General features: G+C 42.4%; 1 protein-coding gene across 1 annotated transcript in view; it reads right to left on the bottom strand.

Annotated features, from left to right (window-relative positions):
• ECRG4 (ECRG4 augurin precursor) overlaps positions 1-19,480 on the bottom strand; it is a 75,248-nt gene that overhangs the window by 7,957 nt on the left and 47,811 nt on the right. Inside the window, exon 3 of the mRNA XM_040425053.1 lies at positions 15,610-15,657. Coding sequence (XP_040280987.1) covers positions 15,610-15,657 — 48 coding nt within the window. The remainder of the gene's footprint in view (positions 1-15,609; positions 15,658-19,480) is intronic.

Genomic DNA, 19,480 nt, shown 5'->3' with positions numbered 1-19,480 from the left:
TTGTAACTGGAAAAAAAATATTAAAATGAAAAATCTGCCAAAAAAGTGAAATTTTGAAAATGTATCTCTATTTTCCATTAATTCTTGTGGAACACCTAAAGGGTTAACGACGTTTGTAAAATCAGTTTTGAATACCTTGAGGGGTGTAGTTTCTCAGATGGGGTCACATGGGAGGGGGGCTTCAAATGGGACATGATGTCAAAAAACCAGTCCAGCAAAATCTGCCTTCCAAAAACCGTATGGCATTCCTTTCCTTTCCTTCTGCGCACTGCCGTGTGCCCGTACAGCGGTTTACGACCACATATGGGGTGTTTCTGTAAACTACAGAATCAGGGCCATAAATATTGAGTTTTGTTTGGCTGTTAACCCTTGCTTTGTAACTGGAAAAAAAATATTAAAATTAAAAATCTGCCAAAAAAAGTGAAATTTTTAAATTGTATCTCTATTTTCCATTAATTCTTGTGGAACACCTAAAGGGTTAACAACGTTTGTAAAATCAGTTTTGGCAAATTTGGTATTTTTTTATAAATAAAAATGTTTTTTTTACTCCATTTTACATAGTGTCATGAAGTACAATATGTGACGAAAAAACAATCTCAGAATGGCCTGGATAAGTCAAAGCGTTTTAAAGTTATCACCACTTAAAGTGACACTGGTCAGATTAGCAAAAAATGGCCTCGTCCTTAAGGTGAAATAAGGCTGTGCCCTTAAGAAGCGCACTCTGAACCGCACTCTGAACCAACTCCTTATCCCAGCGCACGATCTCAAGTCTAATCACATCTAAAAATCACATGACCACACCTTGAACACACCCCCTTCTGATGCACATGATCCAATCACCTGACCAGAACACTACACTGACATCATAATGACAATTCAAGAAAAACACCTATCTTTCCACAACAAAGGTTTGTTTAAGGGACTATGTCCCCATGCCGCACTATGGAGCATTGCCGCAACACCATTATGGAATATTGCTTAAACACCAATTAAATCCAACACCTGGGATATCATAAACACGCCCCCTTCCTTCCGTCATCCCCTTATAAGCCAAGAAAATTCCCTATGCTGCAGGCCACTGAAGAAGAAACATCCTGTTTCAAAACGCGTCTGGTTCCCCTGCAGCAGCACAAGGATTATTGCCCTCTCAAAGAAAAGCGGACATCTATCCCTGGATCCAAAGAACCATACGGGCTGGAACAACACTACTCCCGCCCGCGCTCCTCAAACAAGCTCATCACCCACCCTCGTGGGACGCCACGAGTGGACCTGGTGAGTATAAAGGGCGTCTCTATTTGCCTGCACTACGGAATACCGCGATTGCGGCAGCATTACAAAAATACGGGTAAGACTTTAACTATGTTCCTCACACATATGGTTACACTTACATCTGTGTAAATTCCATAAAAGAAGGACTCACATGGTGAAACAGCCAGATTGCACAATAATCACGATCCCTGCAAATACATTGCAATAGAGGCAGCACATACCCTGTTGCAACATTTACCTACAAGCAGGAGGATCCCTTGGTATATACCAAAAAACGCTGCCACCCAACAGGAAAATAAGAAGAAATAATAACAACATTACAGGCAGCACTACAAGTGCCAGCAATAACAATAACTTTCGATCCCGTACTGGATCTTATATAGACATTTGGAATAACTTTCTCTGAAGCCAATACCGGATCCTACCCCGGACATTTAACTTTCTATTATTTATTGGAATACACATCTTTAATATTTGTTATCTTTTTATAAAAAATAAAAAAAAAATCTACATTTATTTTTATATACACCAAATATTTTTATATACATCTTTTGGTACCATCCACTCATTTTTATATCAATTTTTATACTAATAAACTACCCCTTTTTAAATATACAACTGTATCTATTTGATTCATTCACACCTGCACTAATCCACCTTATTGTGTACATACGAACATCCCAGATAGTTGATTGCCCTCCACCCTGATTTAGCTTTGCCATACTAATTATATTCTGCAACATCAAGGAGTGAGCACCACACCATTGTTCTCCTAGCAGGTGCAACCACTTTTCCCTACACATTTTATATATCCTGATATAGTGTAGCTGTTGCAGTGCAGTGTTTTAGGTAGTGTGATAGGTTCTGCTGTCCATACATAGATGCTACAGACATAGTCACAACAATACATAGTGCACCAATCAGTAATATGTAGTCAGACCTGTTAAAATGTGAAGTTTCACATATTGCGCCAAAATATTTGCATCATTAGTGCCAATTAGCGCAGTCGCGAATATATTGGAGCACTCTATCTGCATATAAAGCCATTTATAATGTTCTGCTGTGCCAACCATTTTCTCCAGTCTCAGGAAACTTCTAGCTGCTTGGATATAAGACAAGACTTGAAGTGGTGGCTACCAAACAGCAACCTGTGTACGGCCAGTTTACACTGGCAACAGATGTCTCATCCTTCAGTTGGAGAGTGATCCTCGATGATCAGTAACCCCAAGGTCTCTGGTCCCAAAAATTGAGAAGTTATCCTCTGGGAGATAGGAGCCTTCAGATTCAGTCTTCTTCCGTTTCAGAATTGTATAAAATGTTCCTTGATTATGAAGTGAGCAGAGAGATATGAGGTCAACATTAATGCAATACATATAAGAGGAAAGAACAACACTGAAGTCCACCTGCTCAGCAGACAGTCTCTAATCCCAAAAGATTGGGAATTGAATCTTGAAATATTCAATTTGATTGCCCAAAGGTGGGGTCAGACAATTATAGATCTGATTGCGACTTGTAGCAACACCAAGTTGAAGAACTTCTATTCTCTCCAAGGTGGATCGGTCTGTAACAGTGGAAGCCTCCTGGTACAGGTAGGGAGACCTGTTGTACATATCTCTCTCCCACCAATCATTCAGTGAATTTTTCACAAGATCAGAATGGACAAGGCAGACATGATTGCTGTTCTACAGTTTTGGCCCAGGGACCATGGTTTGTGGTCTTTTGTTGAAAGGAGAATATTTTACGTCTACTTCTCAGGAGGAATCTCCTTCTCCAGAAGTGGTTTTATTGCCCCAATCTAGCCCACCTCCATCTGATGGCTTGGAGGTTGAGAGGTCAGCATTGGGCTGTCTGAGTCAGTTGTATCTATTCTTCTTTCCTCCAGTAGACCATCTACAAATAATGTCGAGTTTTTCGTATTTTCATTGACTGGTGTAGGAATCAGGATTCCCAAAACTCTAATGTCTTACTGTTTTTTCAAAAGGGTTTTGAAAAGGGGTTGAAAGTTGATGCACTCCATGATTAGAACATTTTTCAAAGTATTAAGACTTCTGACACATAATGTCCTTTCTCCTTCTCTTATATTGGATCTATTCTTGGTCCTTAAAAAACTTAACTTGCCACCATTTGAGCCTCTGGATCAGGCACATGTTAAATATTTGTTCTGGAAGAATGTATTTCTAGTTGCAATGGCTTCTGCTAAAAGACTTGGTGAGCTGCAGATGCAGCCCTATCTTAAGATGCTTCTTAACAGGTTTGGAATTATAGCTGTGTTTGCTTTTCTGCCAAAAGTTTACTCTGGAAAATTAATCATGATTTTCTGATCGTCCTCAGGCAACACAGAGCAGGATATTCTGTCCCCTAGCCTCCACCCTAAGACCAGCCCACCTAGAATACTGAATTAAGAATTAGCTTAATTAATTGCTGGTGCTATATGAGACCTCTCTCACAGCTGTGTATTACTGTGTCCTCGTTATGTTAGGTACAGGTTGTGTCTTCTGCACAAGCCTACCTTTTCCCATTTGTTTTTCCTTTGCTTTTATCATGTATTGTGCCTGTTGCAGGGCATATACTGTAGCTCAGCAGGAGTTTTCTGACAGCAAGGTCAGACCATGCAGTATAGTTGGTTCAGTGGAATTATTTTTCTTACATCAAGTTCAGACTACACAATGTGAATTGTCCTCTGCAGCAAATAAAAGCCATGTAATTAAAATGGTTTCTGTAGTAAGCAGTGATGAGCTGCAGCGCAATATTCGAATTCGCAATATTTCACGAATATTTGGGCAAATATTCGTCATATATTCGAGAATTCGTGATCTCGTCATTATTTTCTTGATTGCGAAAATCAGCAATCTGAAAATTCGCGATACGAAAATTCACGATCAGCACTACTCCTAAAGTCAAAGATATTGTAGCCTTTTCATTGGCCCACAAGCAAGAAGCAGTGAGGGATCATGGGTACTGATGAAAAAAAATCTAGAATATTCACGATTACACCAGCACGGTGGCTCAGTGGTTAGCACTGGTGCCTTGCAGCGCTGGGGTCCTAGGTTCAAATCCGACCAAGGACAACAAAAAAAACCTCCCAGGCTGTGAGCTCTGCGCTGCGATTGGCCAGCGCTACAGCCTAGGAGAAGGAGACGCCCAGCAACATGGGGAGACTCCGCCTACTATAACCAAGTCCCCGAACATATCGGAGGACATAACGGGAGAACGGAGCGGCGCCCGGGGATAATAGTAAGTGCCGTGAGATCCCTGGGCGCCGCTGTATATGTCATGATACTTAGTTCACAATGTCAGGATCGGTGAAAGGTCCTCTTTAAAGGAGATGTCCAAGTTATTTTTACTGATGACCTATCCTCCTTAATATCAGGTCAGCGGGGTCCGACACCTGGCACTCCTGCTGATCAGCTGGTTGAAGAGAAGGTGCACCATGCCAGCGCTGTAGGGTGTTTCATTTTGTAATGGAAAAAAATAAAATGTAAAAGTTGTAAATGTAAATATATATGCCAAATTTCAAGAAGATTGGATAATATTTAGGGGTTGCACACATTGATCACTTTTTATTACTACTCTCACTCCTGTACCTATGAGGTTGGTCAGTTTTGTAAAATTAGGCAAAAAATCGGATTTTTCAATATTAATTACTTTTATTGGGAAAACTAGAAATCTCAAACTTAAAATAATATTAAAGCTAGACACTAAGATTAATAGGTAGTATGGGTAAGTGCTCAGAAGCTGTAGAATATCCAAATCATTCTTTGGAGCCCATCGAATTACAATTGCCTCTTGCAAAAAGCGAACATATGAGGCTGACAAAATGTGCGACCCGTTTCATTCCTTTCAATTCTCGTTGAGGAATATTCAACTGTTTAGTGAAAAGGACAATTTTAAGGGCATATATTGCCTTTGCCATCCACCTTGTTTGATGCAGAGCCCCTGGGATCCTGAAACCGTTGTCGTTTTTAGACCAACCTCCTAGGTACAGGAGTGAGAGTAGTAATAAAAGTGAGCAATGTGTGCAACCCCTAAATATTATCCAATCTTCTTGAAATTTGGCATATATATCTTTTACATCACTGAGACTCTGGGCATAAGCAAAGTAATATGAAAGTCACATCTTTGGAAAAATGAAACCCTACAGCGCTGCCTTCTATTCATTGTTTACCTGCACTTGAATAGGAAGGAGCTGTCCCATTGAAGTGATTGAGGTGGCTTCTTGTAATTACACCTGCTCACCACTGCAGTGTCGACAGTGAGAAAATAAACAATGAAGAAAAGGCTGCCTTCTTTTCAACAAGCGGATCGGTGGGGGTGCCGGGTATCGGACCCCCACCGATCTGATATTGATTACCTATCCTGAGGAAAGGTCATCAATAAAAATAACTTGGACAACCCCTTTAAGGGGTTCTCTAGCATCATGTGTTTTGCTCCCCATGGAATCCCTAGTTATATTATCTTACCAGGGAGTCTCTTCTGATACCTCTGTTATGATTGTAGTATTGTAGAATCTGTTGGTGTCTCCTAAGCTTGTAGATCTTACAAGCTTTTTGCTTTCTTTTTATCAGCCATTGGACATTTGAGTCTTTTAAGGCTATATATTGTTCTCTGTTATCATCCCGCTTTCAGGGGATTCTGACACGTTATGCTTCTATCTTCCTGCTTTCTTATTCTCTTCATTGTGTAGTATCACACAGCCTGATGTGGCAGACAATTGTCAGGAGGGAAGCTTTCTCTCCTGGCAATCGCCTGCTCGCTAGCGGAGGAGACCACTACTATTACATGCAGCGTTCTCCTCCGCAGCATAGGGAGGAGTGATCACTATGCCATTGCTTGTCTCCATGCTGTATAGTGGTTTGCCAAGGGCAGATCTTTATTAGACACCACAATCTGCTGCATGCAAACGATAATTTTCTAATATGTCAAAAGATTCAGATTGCCCGATGATCAAGAGTTTGCTCATTCATCAGGCAATCAGCGCCAGTATTACATTGCAAGATGATCACTAACAAGTGTTCATGTGAACAGTCGCTAGCGATTATCTGCTGAAAAATCAGGCAGTGTAATACAGGTGTAACACCCCAGAGTTGTGTTACTACATGCCTCTACCCCGCTACTATCTGTTAAGAGCCTGTATATTGTCATCTGATATAATTTATATTATGTCTTCACAAATGTGCATCTAAAACCATGCTAAATACAATTGTTCCTTGTAATTTTCCAGGTTTACCAGCAGAATGGCAGCAATGCATTGGTAAGGTACAAGTCCTAGTTTAGTATATCTAGGCTGGAATGGATTATTCTCGCTTAGCTCCCCCTCTGTGGAGGTGTGGACTGTTCCCACATCCTGCAGCATGGGTGGAGAAGGAAGTTAGAGGCAGTGTGCCAGCCACCCCTGTTGGGGGAGGCTGTGTGATAGCGTCAGGGGCGTAGCTAAAGGCTCATGGGCCCTGGTGCAACATTTCAGCTTGGGCCCCCCTTCCCTCAGTGTTTTGTGACCAGGGAGGCAAAAATTGAAACACCCCCCACCCCATGCCAAATTCCTGACGTAATTCCTTCCCTCCAGCCAGAGGCGTAACTTGACCAGCAAGCACTTTCCATACCAGTGTCTTCTTGTGTGGCCCAAGGATCTTTGAGCCCCCTCGGGCTCCTGGGCCCGGTAGCGACTGCTACCTCTGCACCCCCTGTAGCTACGCCCCTGGATAGCATTCAGGAGATCCCCTGCATAGGGAAGACAGCAAGGATCTTGTCTCGGCTGAGACCTGATCACATTCCCAGCCTGAGTACTGCAGCCTCAGCCGGATGAAGAAAGCAGACAACCTCCAGAGTTCCAGGAAGAAAGCATCCCCTGAGAAATCATCTGTGAGTTAAGTCCAGAGACCTAGGAGAAGCCATTCCTCCTCAGCTAGTCTGTCCCCACAAAGCAGAAGGTACAGAAAAGTGCAGAAGATTTATTCCTGCCACAGTTACAGAGCTACCAAGCAGACGTCCTATCCTGCAAGCTCTCTATATATCAAGCAGAAGAATTTATTCCTATCAATAATTGCTAAAACCTTCTGGGACCAGAGACCAAAGCTGTATACTGCTTGGATACAAGTTATCTTCAGTAAAGAAAAGTTTGAACTTCATCTAAAGGTCTGGACATCATTTCTGCTGAAAAATTCCTCTATTACTCCTACTATCACTACACTCAAGTTTATTGCAAGTGAGCCAGGAGCCAGAAGTCCAACCGTACCCAGGTAGGAGACACCGTTGACACAATTACCACCACCCTATAGAGACATTATAGGCCATTACACCACTCTGGGATTCCTAATCTGGGACGTGCGTTATAACACCTTGTAAGGGCCCTGGGGTAGTACCCTGCGCATGCTGCAATTGGCGTCACGAACAAATATAGACTATTATCCACCCGTATCCTGGCCCACTGCATATGTGGCATCAGCGTTACCCCATACCCTGCTCATTGCACAGGCTTTAGGGTTTTTGAACCTTTCAGCCTCATTATTGCTCTTAGGTTTCTTGTTCTGTGAAATATCAGTTTATGTTCTGATATTTCATGACTTTCCAGATGAGCTTCGGTGGAAGAAACTGAGGTCTAACACAGGTGGTGCAGTTGTACTTTCTACATTTTACCAATGTTATAGCCATTGATCCAGGTTCCTCTGCTTCTCCTTTAGGTGGAAGTTTGTTTCTTGGGAGCACAGTTCTTTCCATGGAGTCTACTACCACTACACTACTGAAAAAAATTACTTCTCTGATTTCTGCATTGATGGTGGTTTCCCCAAGGAAGAAGTGAAATTATGTAACAAGCAATATTTCTTCTTGTGACAGTCTCGGGTGGCTGTTTTATCTGCAGTGCAAGTCATCCTTATCTGTCACTAGCATATTAGCAAAAATTTTTTTTTACGAATCCATGTGTAATAAAGTACCTTATTTCCATATGTCTTGTTCTTTTTATTCTGTGTCTTGTAATTTCTTCAAAAAAACGATTTTTATGATATTCAAATGAAGCTGTAAGGAGCCCAGAGGGGCGTTATTCTTTGTCCACGGTGCCCAGGAACGCCCCTCTGAAGTGCCGTGCCCACCTAAATTTGAAAACTAAGAACTCCTCCAAGATCGCCTAAATCGCCTACCAGAAGCGAGGCTAAATGCTCCCCCCCAGCGCCGCGCTCTGCGGCAAACACCCCCGATCCTCCTCTCGCCCGCATCCGAAATCCCACGCAGGCGCAGTGCCGGCGATTGCCTGCGCGATGATAAGACGACTGAGGGCAACAGCTTCAACAGCGTCACTGGGCATGCGCCGATCCCAGCTGGCTGAGGAAACAGCGAACAGGTCACTGGGATCGGCGCATGCGTCGTCTTATCATCGCGCAGGCGCAGGCAATCGCCGGCACTGCACCTGCGTGGGATTTCGGATGCGGGCGAGAGGAGGATCGGGGGTGTTTGCCGCAGAGCGCGGCGTGGGGGGGGGGGGGAGCACTTAGCCTCGCCTCTGGGAGGCGATTTAGGCGATCTTAGAGGAGTTCTTAGTTTTCAAATTTAGGCGGGCACGGCACTTCAGAGGGGCGTTCCTGGGCACCGTGGACAAAGAATAACGCCCCTCTGGGCTCCTTACAGCTTCATTTGAATATCATAAAAAGCGTTTTTTTTAATAAATGACAAGACACAGAATAAAAAGAACAAGACATATGGATATAAGGTACTTTATTACACATGGATTCATAAAAAAAAAATTTGCTAATATGCTAGTGACAGATTACCTTTAAACTCTAGGTAGTGTAAAGAATCTCTATGTCCTGACTCCACTGCTTGTGAGAGACATATTCAAGTTCTCTCTAAAAATCCTGTTTTGAAGAGTGAAGAAGTTCTATCAGTTTGGTTTGCATTTATGTCAGGTGGATGGATCTTGAGAGTCCTCAGAAGATGACACCTTAAAGTTTGCTATATTCCACCTGTTTCTGTTGAGCCACAAAAATGATCTTTGATTCATACAAGAGGAATCTTTGAGAAAGATGTGTCATATCCATTTCCATAGAGTTGTAAAGATTCATATGCCATGGGGATGGATGGAGGGGGGGCATCAAGTGCATGTCATGCCATGGTGGGAAGCCGTAGCATCTGTTATATGCTGTGCTGGTATCAGGTATGCCTTCAGGCCTAGAAGGGTGATCCTGGCACCAAGTGCGTGTCACATCATAATGGGAAGCCCTTGCATCTAATGTTACGTGCTGTGCTGGCTTCAGGCATGACCCTGTCATCAAGTGCATGCCACTCTATGGGGGGTATCCCTAGCGTCTGATATGTTAAACACCATGTTTGCTTCAGGATGAATATTCCTAGCTTTATCTTAGTTGCAGCCTATGGGGAGTATACCCGACATCTGGTATCTTGTATGCCATAGTAATGTCCAGTAATTCCTGACACTGGATTCTGTGCTCAGCAGCTGAAGAATTGCACACCATGGATTTTCAACAAGATCCTTCTATCTTCAGGTTCAGTAAAATCTTCAGCCACAACATACCTTGAAGGTGGAGTGCCTTGCTAGAGGTCACTACGAAAGCCAAATAGTAGTTTGTGCAGTTTGAGTTGAAGCAACCTTTTCCTTGTTGTTCCTCCTCAGGGTCTTAGAGAAGAAGCAAACATGCGGTTAGGCCTCTCATGGACTGTGGTATTCTTCTAATTCAAAATAATCGTCTCAGTCTGTGGTTACATTTTCCTTCAGTAAACTGTTAAATAAATAGGATCTATTCAATCCATCCTTTTCTTGTACACTTTTTCTTTCTGCTTTTGTTGTTGGATGATACTTCAGCTCTTGTCAGTGAGCTTCCAGACGGAGTTATGTCATCACCAAAAATTTTATGTCTGCAATAAAATGGCAGCCTGGCTGTTCAGCCACCCATCACCAAAAACGGTTCAGACCTGAAACCTTGTCTTCCTTATTACCTTACAAGTGGTCACTATTGATTCTCATTTTAAGTTCATTTTTTTACCATTACATCTGGATTTAGGCTAGTGGAATTTTTTTCCCAAATGCAGTTACTCTGGGAGTTAAATCACTAAAATAAAGTGGCCTAAATGGGAGGAAATGCTCAAAAACCCCAAACACTGTAGCGTGTTTATAACTGGGGGAGCAATTCCTCTGTATGTGATCCGTTGCTGCCGTAGCGGCAATCCCCAGCAAAAAATGGATAGAATCGACATTCTTTGAAGGTCAAATAACCAATCACTTTCTATTATAGGGTAGAAGGGGTCCTCTCTTTTTCCAGGTACGACCTGATCTGCCCGTTCACCTTCCACCCCTGGGGCAGAGAGGGCCATATTTCTCCTAATTGGCATTCTGCAAAATTTACCTTCCCTTTCTTTTTTGATATTCATATCCCACTCTGTGCTGCCTGAGGACGATGAGGAAATAGAAAATTTGTCTTAACTGTAATTTTACCTTTCTCAAGTCCGAAGGCAGCACATACTTACCTTCCCAATAACCTTGCAGCTATTCATCTTTTTTTTAGCACATGAGTGAGCTGTGAGAGAGGGTTCATATAGCACCAGCAATTAATTATGCTAAGTCTTACTTTAGTATTCTAGGTGGGGTGGTCCTAGGGTGGAGACTAGGGGACAGAATATCCTAGTCTGTGCTGCCTTCGGGCTCATTAAAAGTAAAATTACAGGTAAGGCAAATTTTCTATATTGTATTGCGATAATATTTCCCTAAAGCTTGCAATTCCAACGAAGTGGAATTCGATCCGAATTTCAGGATAAATTTGATTTGCAGCAAAGCCGAATTTTCTCGTGCTTCGTGGTAGCAAATCAATGTAATCTTAAATAGTATAAAAAAAAATAGAAAAAATCATACTTACCTCCTATATTTTGGGAAAATTCAACAAAGCAGCTGAATCGAATTTTACAAAACTTCGCTCATCTCTACTCGCAATGATAACGAAAAATTGCATTTCTTGGACGTTAAGAGGGCAGACTGCAATTATCTAGAGAATACTAAAGACTTTACATTATCAGAAAAGCTTTTTATCCAATTCTTTGGCGCCTGAAGGGATCAGGCAGCAAGTAAATCCTCAATTGCAAGATGGATAAAGGACATTAACTGAATGTTATAAATTAGAAGATTTACCTAATTCTACAAGATCTACGGCTACTTCCTGGGCTGGTCTCCAATTCATCTGCCAGATGACTTTTGGGGCCTCCGCAAAAACTTTTATGAACTATTACAGTTTGGGCACTACAGAAGGATGTACACAGCACAGGAGCAATGCTAATGCTATTGCTCCTCCCCATAGAGAATCATTGTTTGCCGGCAGTAGACATCTGTGTTGCAGTTCTAAATCTGTTTTGGTTATTTTGCTTGGTTATTTTCACAGTGTGCATTATATGATGGTGGTGGTGTAGCTGGTTAACCCTTTCTTTGCTGCTTTTGTATTTTCTGTCCTTTGCAAGGGGTTGAATAATTACCCTGGGTGCTGCCCTGGACTTCAGAAAATGTAGCTCTTTTTGGAGCTTTAATCATCAGGAGTATTGTGAATATGAAGTTTTATTATTTCAAATTTTGCTGTTGAAAATGCCCAGGGCAGAACTTCGCTGTAAAGTGCCCTCTGCACTGGACTGCTTCATGGCTGCGCCCCTCTTTTCTGAGTGACAGCTGTATCCAACCAGGAGACAACTACAGCCATCACTTACAGCAGGGTCTATGAAGCAGCTCAGTGCAGAGAGCTCAGTGAAACCTTGCAAAGTGAAAAACTCTTTGTAAAATAAGGCTCCTGAACATGGGATCCCCTCTGTTAACTCAGAATTCCCCTCTATGGTATATGAAAGTGGGTTTACAAAATAATACAACAACCCCAATTTTTCCTTTAAAGAGGACCTTCAACATGAAATTATTCTGGAGAATCTTTTCTTATAACGAGTTGTGGCGTTCTGTTGTTATTCCTCCTAGAGATTTATGAATAAATTGACAACTAGACGTTACAACATTCCCATTGTTAAAGACAGTACACATATACATACTCTTAGTTGTGTTTTAATAGTAACAACTTTACATACATTTTCTATGATGGTAAAATTATAAAATACTACAATTAATACGTAGCTGAATCCCCTGTGTGCTGTCTCTATTCTTTAGATAACTTATTCACAGTTCCTGGGACAGAGGGATCTAAGGGACGTGCACCAGTCTATTGAAGAAGTGCTGCTGTCCACCTTGTGAAATATGTTCAATAACAAAGGAATAGCTCAATAAAGAGTTCTAAAAAAAGATGCTTCAGCATTATTGTACGAGGAATATAAGCATTCACTAAAATATACGTCAGGATTTAAAGAGGACCTGTCACCATTCCTGACATGCCTGTTTTAATAGCTTCATGCATTCCCCATGTAGTAACAATTCTGGAACATCTATTCTTATGGCTATATGTTGTGCCATTCCTTTATTATTTCTACTAGAAGTTATGAATGAATTGTTAGCAGTCTGCAGTAAGGGTACAGAGGGGTGGTAACCAGTTGGGGGGGGGGGATGTACTTCAGAGTCTGAAAATGACAGCACTAATTAGATAGAGTGAGTCTGTGCAGGTACACCTCCGAAACTGGTTACCACCCCTCTGTACCCTTACTGCAGACTGCTAGCAATTCATTCATAACTTCTAGTTGAAATAATAAAGGAATGGTACAACGTATAGTTATAAGAATAGATGCTCCAGAATTGTTATTACATGGGGAATATATGAAGCTATTAAAACAGGCATGTCAGGAATGGTGACAGGTCCTCTTTAAAGGGCTTCTGTCACCCCACTAAAGTCATATATATATTTTTTTGGTTAGTTAAATTCCTTATACTGCGATATATAAATATATAATGCTCTTACTCACTTTCCTTCAGCAGTTTCTTCAAAAAATGGACTTTTATAATACAGTTGCAAGAAAAAGTATGTGAACCCTTTAAAATGATATTAATTTCTGCACAAATTGGTCATAAAATGTGATCTGATCTTCATCTGAGTCACAACAATAGATAATCACAGTCTGCTTAAACTAATAACACACAAATAATTAAATGTTACCATGTTTTTATTGAGCACACCATGTAAACATTCACAGTGCAGGTGGAAAAAGTATGTGAACCCTTGGATTTAATAACTGCTTGAACCTCCTTTGGCAGCAATAACTTCAACCAAACGTTTCCTGTAGTTGCAGATCAGACGTGCACAACGGTCAGCAGTAATTCTTGACCATTCCTCTTTACAGAACTGTTTCAGTTTAGCAATATTCTTGTGATGTCTGGTGTGAATCGCTTTCTTGAGGTTATGGCACAGCATCTCAATCGAGTTGAGGTCAGGACTCTTACTGGGCCACTCCAGAAGGTGTTTTTTAATCTGTTTAAGCCATTCTGTTGTTAATTTACTTCTATGCTTTGGGTCGTTGTCCTGTTGCAACACCCATCTTCTGTTGAGCTTCAGCTGATGGACAGATGGCCTTAAGTTCTCCTGCAAAATGTCTTGATAAACTTGGGAATTTATTTTTCCTTCGATGATAGTCCAGGCCCTGATGCAGCAAAGCAGCCCCAAACCATGGTGCCCCCACCACCATACTTCACAGTTGGGATGAGGTTTTGATGTTGGTGTGCTGTGCCTCTTTTTCTCCACACATAATGTTGTGTGTTTCTTCCAAACAACTCAACTTTGGTTTCATCTGTCCACAGAATATTTTGCCAGTACTGCTGTGGAACATCTAGGTGCTCTTGTACAAACTGTAAACGTGCAGCAATGTTTTTTTTGGACAGCAGTGGCTCCCTCTGTGGTATCCTCCCATGAAATCCATTCTTGTTTAGTGTTTTACGTATCGTAGATTCGCTAACAGGGATGTTAGCATATGCCAGAGACTTTTGTAAGTCTTTAGCTGACACTCTAGGATTCTTCTTCACCTCATTGAGCAGTCTGCGCTGTGCTCTTGCAGTGATCTTTACAGGACGGCCACTCCTAGGGAGAGTAGCAGCAGTGCTGAATTTTCTCTATTTATGGACAATTTGTCTTACCGTGGACTGATGAACAGCAAGGCTTTTGGAGATACTTTTATAACCCTTTCCAGCCTTATGCAAGTCAACAATTCTTAATCGTAGATCTTCTGAGAGCTCTTTTGTGCGAGGCATCATTCACATCAGGCAATGCTTCTTGTGAAAAGCAAACCCAGAACTGGTGTGTGTTTTTTATAGGGCAGGGCAGCTGTAACCAACACCTCCAATCTCATCTCATTGATTGGACTCCAGTTGGCTGACACCTCACTCCAATTAGCTCTTGGAGATGTCATTAGTCTAGGGGTTCACATACTTTTTCCACCTGCACTGTGAATGTTTACATGGTGTGTTCAATAAAAACATGGTAACATTTAATTCTTTGTGTGTTTTTAGTTTAAGCAGACTGATTGTCTATTGTTGTGACTTTGATGAAGATCAGATCAGATTTTATGACCAATTTGTACAGAAATCCATATCATTCCAAAGGGTTCACATACTTTTTCTTGCAACTGTATGTAAATGCGCTCTCTACCAGCAAGTAGGGCGGTTACTTGCTGGTAGCAGCCGCATCCGCCTATCATAAAGACGCCCCCTCCTCATGTTGATTGACAGGGGCAGCGAACGCGCTCGTGCTCTAACTGGCCCTGTCTGCGTTCAAAATCTGGCGCCTGCGCCGTACCTGTCTTCAGTCGGCGCAGGCGCACTGAGAGGAGGACGCTCGCTCGGCCGCTCCTTCCTCAGTGCGCCTGCGCCGGGTGTAGATGTGGCGTTCGCTGGCCCTGTCAATCAACGTGAGGAGGGGGCGTCTTTATCAAAGGAGGATGCGGCTGCTGGTAGAGAGCTCATTTACATATTATAAAAGTCCGTTTTTTTAAGAAACTGCTGAAGGAAAGTGAGTAAGAGCATTATATATTCATATATTGCAGTATAAGGAATTTAACTAGCCCAAAAAAATATATGACTTTAGTGGGGTGACAGAAGCCCTTTAAATTTTACTGTTGGGCATTTACCATTATTGTGGCATTAAAAAGTTGCAAATTATGGTGCACACAATATTTGCACCATCATTTTTCTTTTTTAAGCTTCTCAACATTTTGGCAAGTGCCAAGATAAGGGGAGGACAGAGCCTATCGTGGCCTGCCGGATTTACTACAACTTACGCCAGATCTGACATAGGTCATAGCTCAAGTCTACATCAGCCCCTGACTGGCATAGATTCAAGCTTCTGGTCTTGATAAATGTCCCCCAAAGTTTTATGTCAGCATTAGAAGTTATGTTGTGCAATTCTATTAGCTGTTTAGGATTTTAAGCGGAAATTGACTTACCTTCTCTTTTCTGAAGCATCATTCGAAGTTTGTTCCCACTCGAAACATCTAGAAATATATTACATATTTTAGTATTAGTCGTGTACAGCAACCAAAATGGTATCTGTTATTGACAACATTTCATTTATGGTATATTTTTCGTGACTGGCTTTCATTTTCTAATCTTCACTTACAAGATGCAATCTGAAATAAACTGGTGGTAAAAGCAATGCCTTATACACAGCTTTGTATATGAGAGGAAAGAGAATAATAGTTAATGTATTTGAACACTGCAGGTTCAAAGTTCTGTACTGATTCGTTTCTTAAAGGGGTTGTCCGGAAAACTAAAATTCTACATTATTCAAACCAACTTGGACATGCTTCAAGTACCACCAGCTGTATCTACTTTTAGAAGCTGTAATAGTTACAAGGAGGGAGCTGCAGGAGAAAGAACACGCCCCCTGAGAAAGAACACACACCCTGAAAAAGAATACACCCACTGAGAAAGGACACACCCCCTGAAAAAGAATACATCCACTGAGAAAGGACACACCCCCTGAAAAAGAATACACCCACTGAGAAAGGACACACCCCATGAAAAAGAATACATCCACTGAGAAAGGACACACCCCCTGAAAATGAATACACCCACTGAGAAAGGACACAGCCCTGAACTGCCAGCTTGAAATAAATCTAGCAGAGCAATTGAAGCAATGAATGTGAGGATTCTGGATCCATGTGAGATACAGGGCTGGTTCTTGCTTTGTAAGGAAGAAATCATCATGGTACATCAATCATGGAATAACCCCTTTAATATATCTTATTTCAGGAGCGTTGTTTTTATGCTACAGAGCTCAATAATCCCTACATAGACCTGGCTGCTCATAGCCACCACTGGAGGGAGCTATTTATTTAAGGCTCCTACATTAAACTCAAGATTAAAACTGCATTCAGTAAACTCCCCTTGTGGCCACTGCAGGCAGCCAGATAGGATTTAGACCTATTTCTATTTGGTTTAATTGCCTTTATTTTGTGTACAAGACAAGAAAATTGGTACTATGCAGTGTTCATATATACAGAATAAGAGCAGATATACATATTCTAGGGTAGTGATCCTTGTCTCCAGCCTAGTTATCATCCTCTCTCTGTACAGGGCACCATTGCACACAACACGGCTTCAGCCATAGTCTGCTTTACTTCCTAAACTACAAATATCTTCATATATCCTCTGGTTTATAGAGCCATCTAGTGGTGACAAATTAATACTACACATTTATACATAAACTGACTACTACTGACTACCAAGCAGTATCTAAATAAACAGTTCAGTAAAAAGGATATATCCGCAGTACATGTGCTGCAGAAGGGATACTGTAGGGGATGACACTTTCTGTAAAGTGCTACAAAATTAAAAGGCACTATGTAAGCAAGCAACATAAATAAATAAATACAATTAATGAATATAGGGTTCACCCCCTAACAAGCTGCCTTGCCCTCCAGTTCACTGACAAACCTCAGTGTCCTAGGCCTTACAGTTATATAGAGTTAGACCAATCACAGGTTTTCCAGGCACCCTACGAAGACCAACCCCACTCAACCCATTGGTGCCAAACCATTCACTTTTATCAGCACCTCTCTACCCCTTCTATCATATTTTCATGGCAGCATTCTATTCGAAAACCCAGCTACCATCTCAGGGCACGGCAGCACCGCTGAATACTGCAGCCCACAATCCCAAGCAACCCAGAAGCTAAAGGTGTACAGTCAATGCATATCAGATATTCACATCATCCCAGTTCACATATGTGCAGACAATATATTTGCATGACATGTAAAAAACAATTACCAGTCTCAAAAAGTCTTTTACCTTACAGGGAAAGTATAATGTTTACCCCCCTTACATAGCATTTTTTTATGATTATCCTTGGAATATCTCTCATTTTTCATACAATTAGTAGAATTCTGGAGTCAAAATAAACAGTCCAACTCCAAAGAGTTGTTTAATGGTCTGCTGAGTATAGTATTAAGGGTTGTCAGAATAAAAACAATCCATTTTAGAATGCCACCCAGGGCACACTGCTCATGAGTAGAGTTGAGCGAACACCTGGATGTTCGGGTTCGAGAAGTTCGGCCGAACTTCCCGGAAATGTTCGGGTTCGGGTTCCGAACCCGACCCGAACTTCGTCCCGAACCCGAACCCCATTGAAGTCAATGGGGACCTGAACTTTTGGGCACTAAAAAGGCAGTAAAACAGCCCAGGAAAGAGCTAGAGGGCTGCAAAAGGCAGCAACATGTAGGTAAATCCCCTGCAAACAAATGTGGATAGGGAAATGAATTAAAATAAAAATTAAAAAAATAAAAATTAACCAATATCAATTGGACAGAGGTCCCATAGCAGAGAATCTGGCTTCACATCAGCAGAGAATCAGTCTCTTCATGCCATAGCAAAGAATCTGGCTTCATGTCAGCAGAGAATCAGTCTCTTCATGCCATAGCAGAGAATCTGGCTTCATGTCAGCACAGAAACAGTCTTCATGTCATAGCAGAGAATCAGGCTTCACGTCACCCACCACTGGAACAGGCCACTGTCACACATTTAGGCCCCGGCACCCAGACAGAGGAGAGAGGTCCCGTAACAGAGAATCTGGCCTTATGTCAGCGCAGAATCTGTCTTCATGTCATAGCAGAGAATCAGGCTTCACATCACCCACCACTGGAACAGGCCACTGTCACACATTTAGGCCCCGGCACCCAGACAGAGGAGAGAGGTCCCGTGACAGAGAATCTGGCCTTATGTCAGCGCAGAATCAGTCTTCATGTCATAGCAGAGAATCAGGCTTCACGTCACCCACCACTGGAACAGGCCACTGTCACACATTTAGGCCCAGGCACCCAGGCAGAGGAGAGAGGTCCTGTAACAGAGAATCTGGCCTTATGTCAGCACAGAATCTGTCTTCATGTCATAGCAGAGAATCAGGCTTCACGTCACCGACCACTGGAACAGGCCACTGTCACACATTTAGGCCCAGGCACCCAGGCAGAGGAGAGAGGTCCCGTAACAGAGAATCTGGCCTTATGTCAGCACAGAATCTATCTTCATGTCATAGCAGAGAATCAGGCTTCACGTCACCCACCACTGGAACAGGCCACTGTCACATATTTAGGCCCAGGCACCAAGGCAGAGGAGAGAGGTCCCGTAACAGAGAATCTGGCCTTATGTCAGCGCAGAATCAGTCTTCATGTCATAGCAGAGAATCAGGCTTCACGTCACCCACCACTGGAACAGGCCACTGTCACACATTTAGGCCCCGGCACCCAGACAGAGGAGAGGTTCATTCAACTTTGGGTTGCCCCGCAATATAATGGTAAAATGAAAATAAAAATAGGATTGAATGTGGAAGTGCCCTGGAGTAGAATAATATATTGTTAAGGGGAGGTAGTTAATATCTAATCTGCACAAGGGATGGACAGGTCCTGTGGATCCATGCCTGGTTCCTTTTTATGAACGTCAGCTTGTCCACATTGGCTGTAGACAGGCGGCTGCGTTTGTCTGTAATGACGCCCCCTGCCGTGCTGAATACACGTTCAGACAAAACGTGGGCCGCCGGGCAGGCCAGCACCTCCAAGGCATAAAAGGCTAGCTCTGGCCACGTGGACAATTTGGAGACCCAGAAGTTGAATGGGGCCGAACCATCAGTCAGTACGTGGAGGGGTGTGCACAGGTACTGTTCCACCATGTTAGTGAAATGTTGCCTCCTGCTAACACGTTCCGTATCAAGTGGTGGTGCAGTTAGCTGTGGCGTGGTGACAAAACTTTTCCACATATCTGCCATGCTAACCCTGCCCTCAGAGGAGCTGGCCATGACACAGCTGCGTTGGCGACCTCTTGCTC

This window comes from Bufo bufo, chromosome 3 (assembly GCF_905171765.1).
Source record: "Bufo bufo chromosome 3, aBufBuf1.1, whole genome shotgun sequence".
NCBI lineage: Eukaryota > Metazoa > Chordata > Amphibia > Anura > Bufonidae > Bufo > Bufo bufo.
Note: the sequence above shows the minus strand (reverse complement) of the source record. Positions and strands in the feature narration are given on the sequence as shown.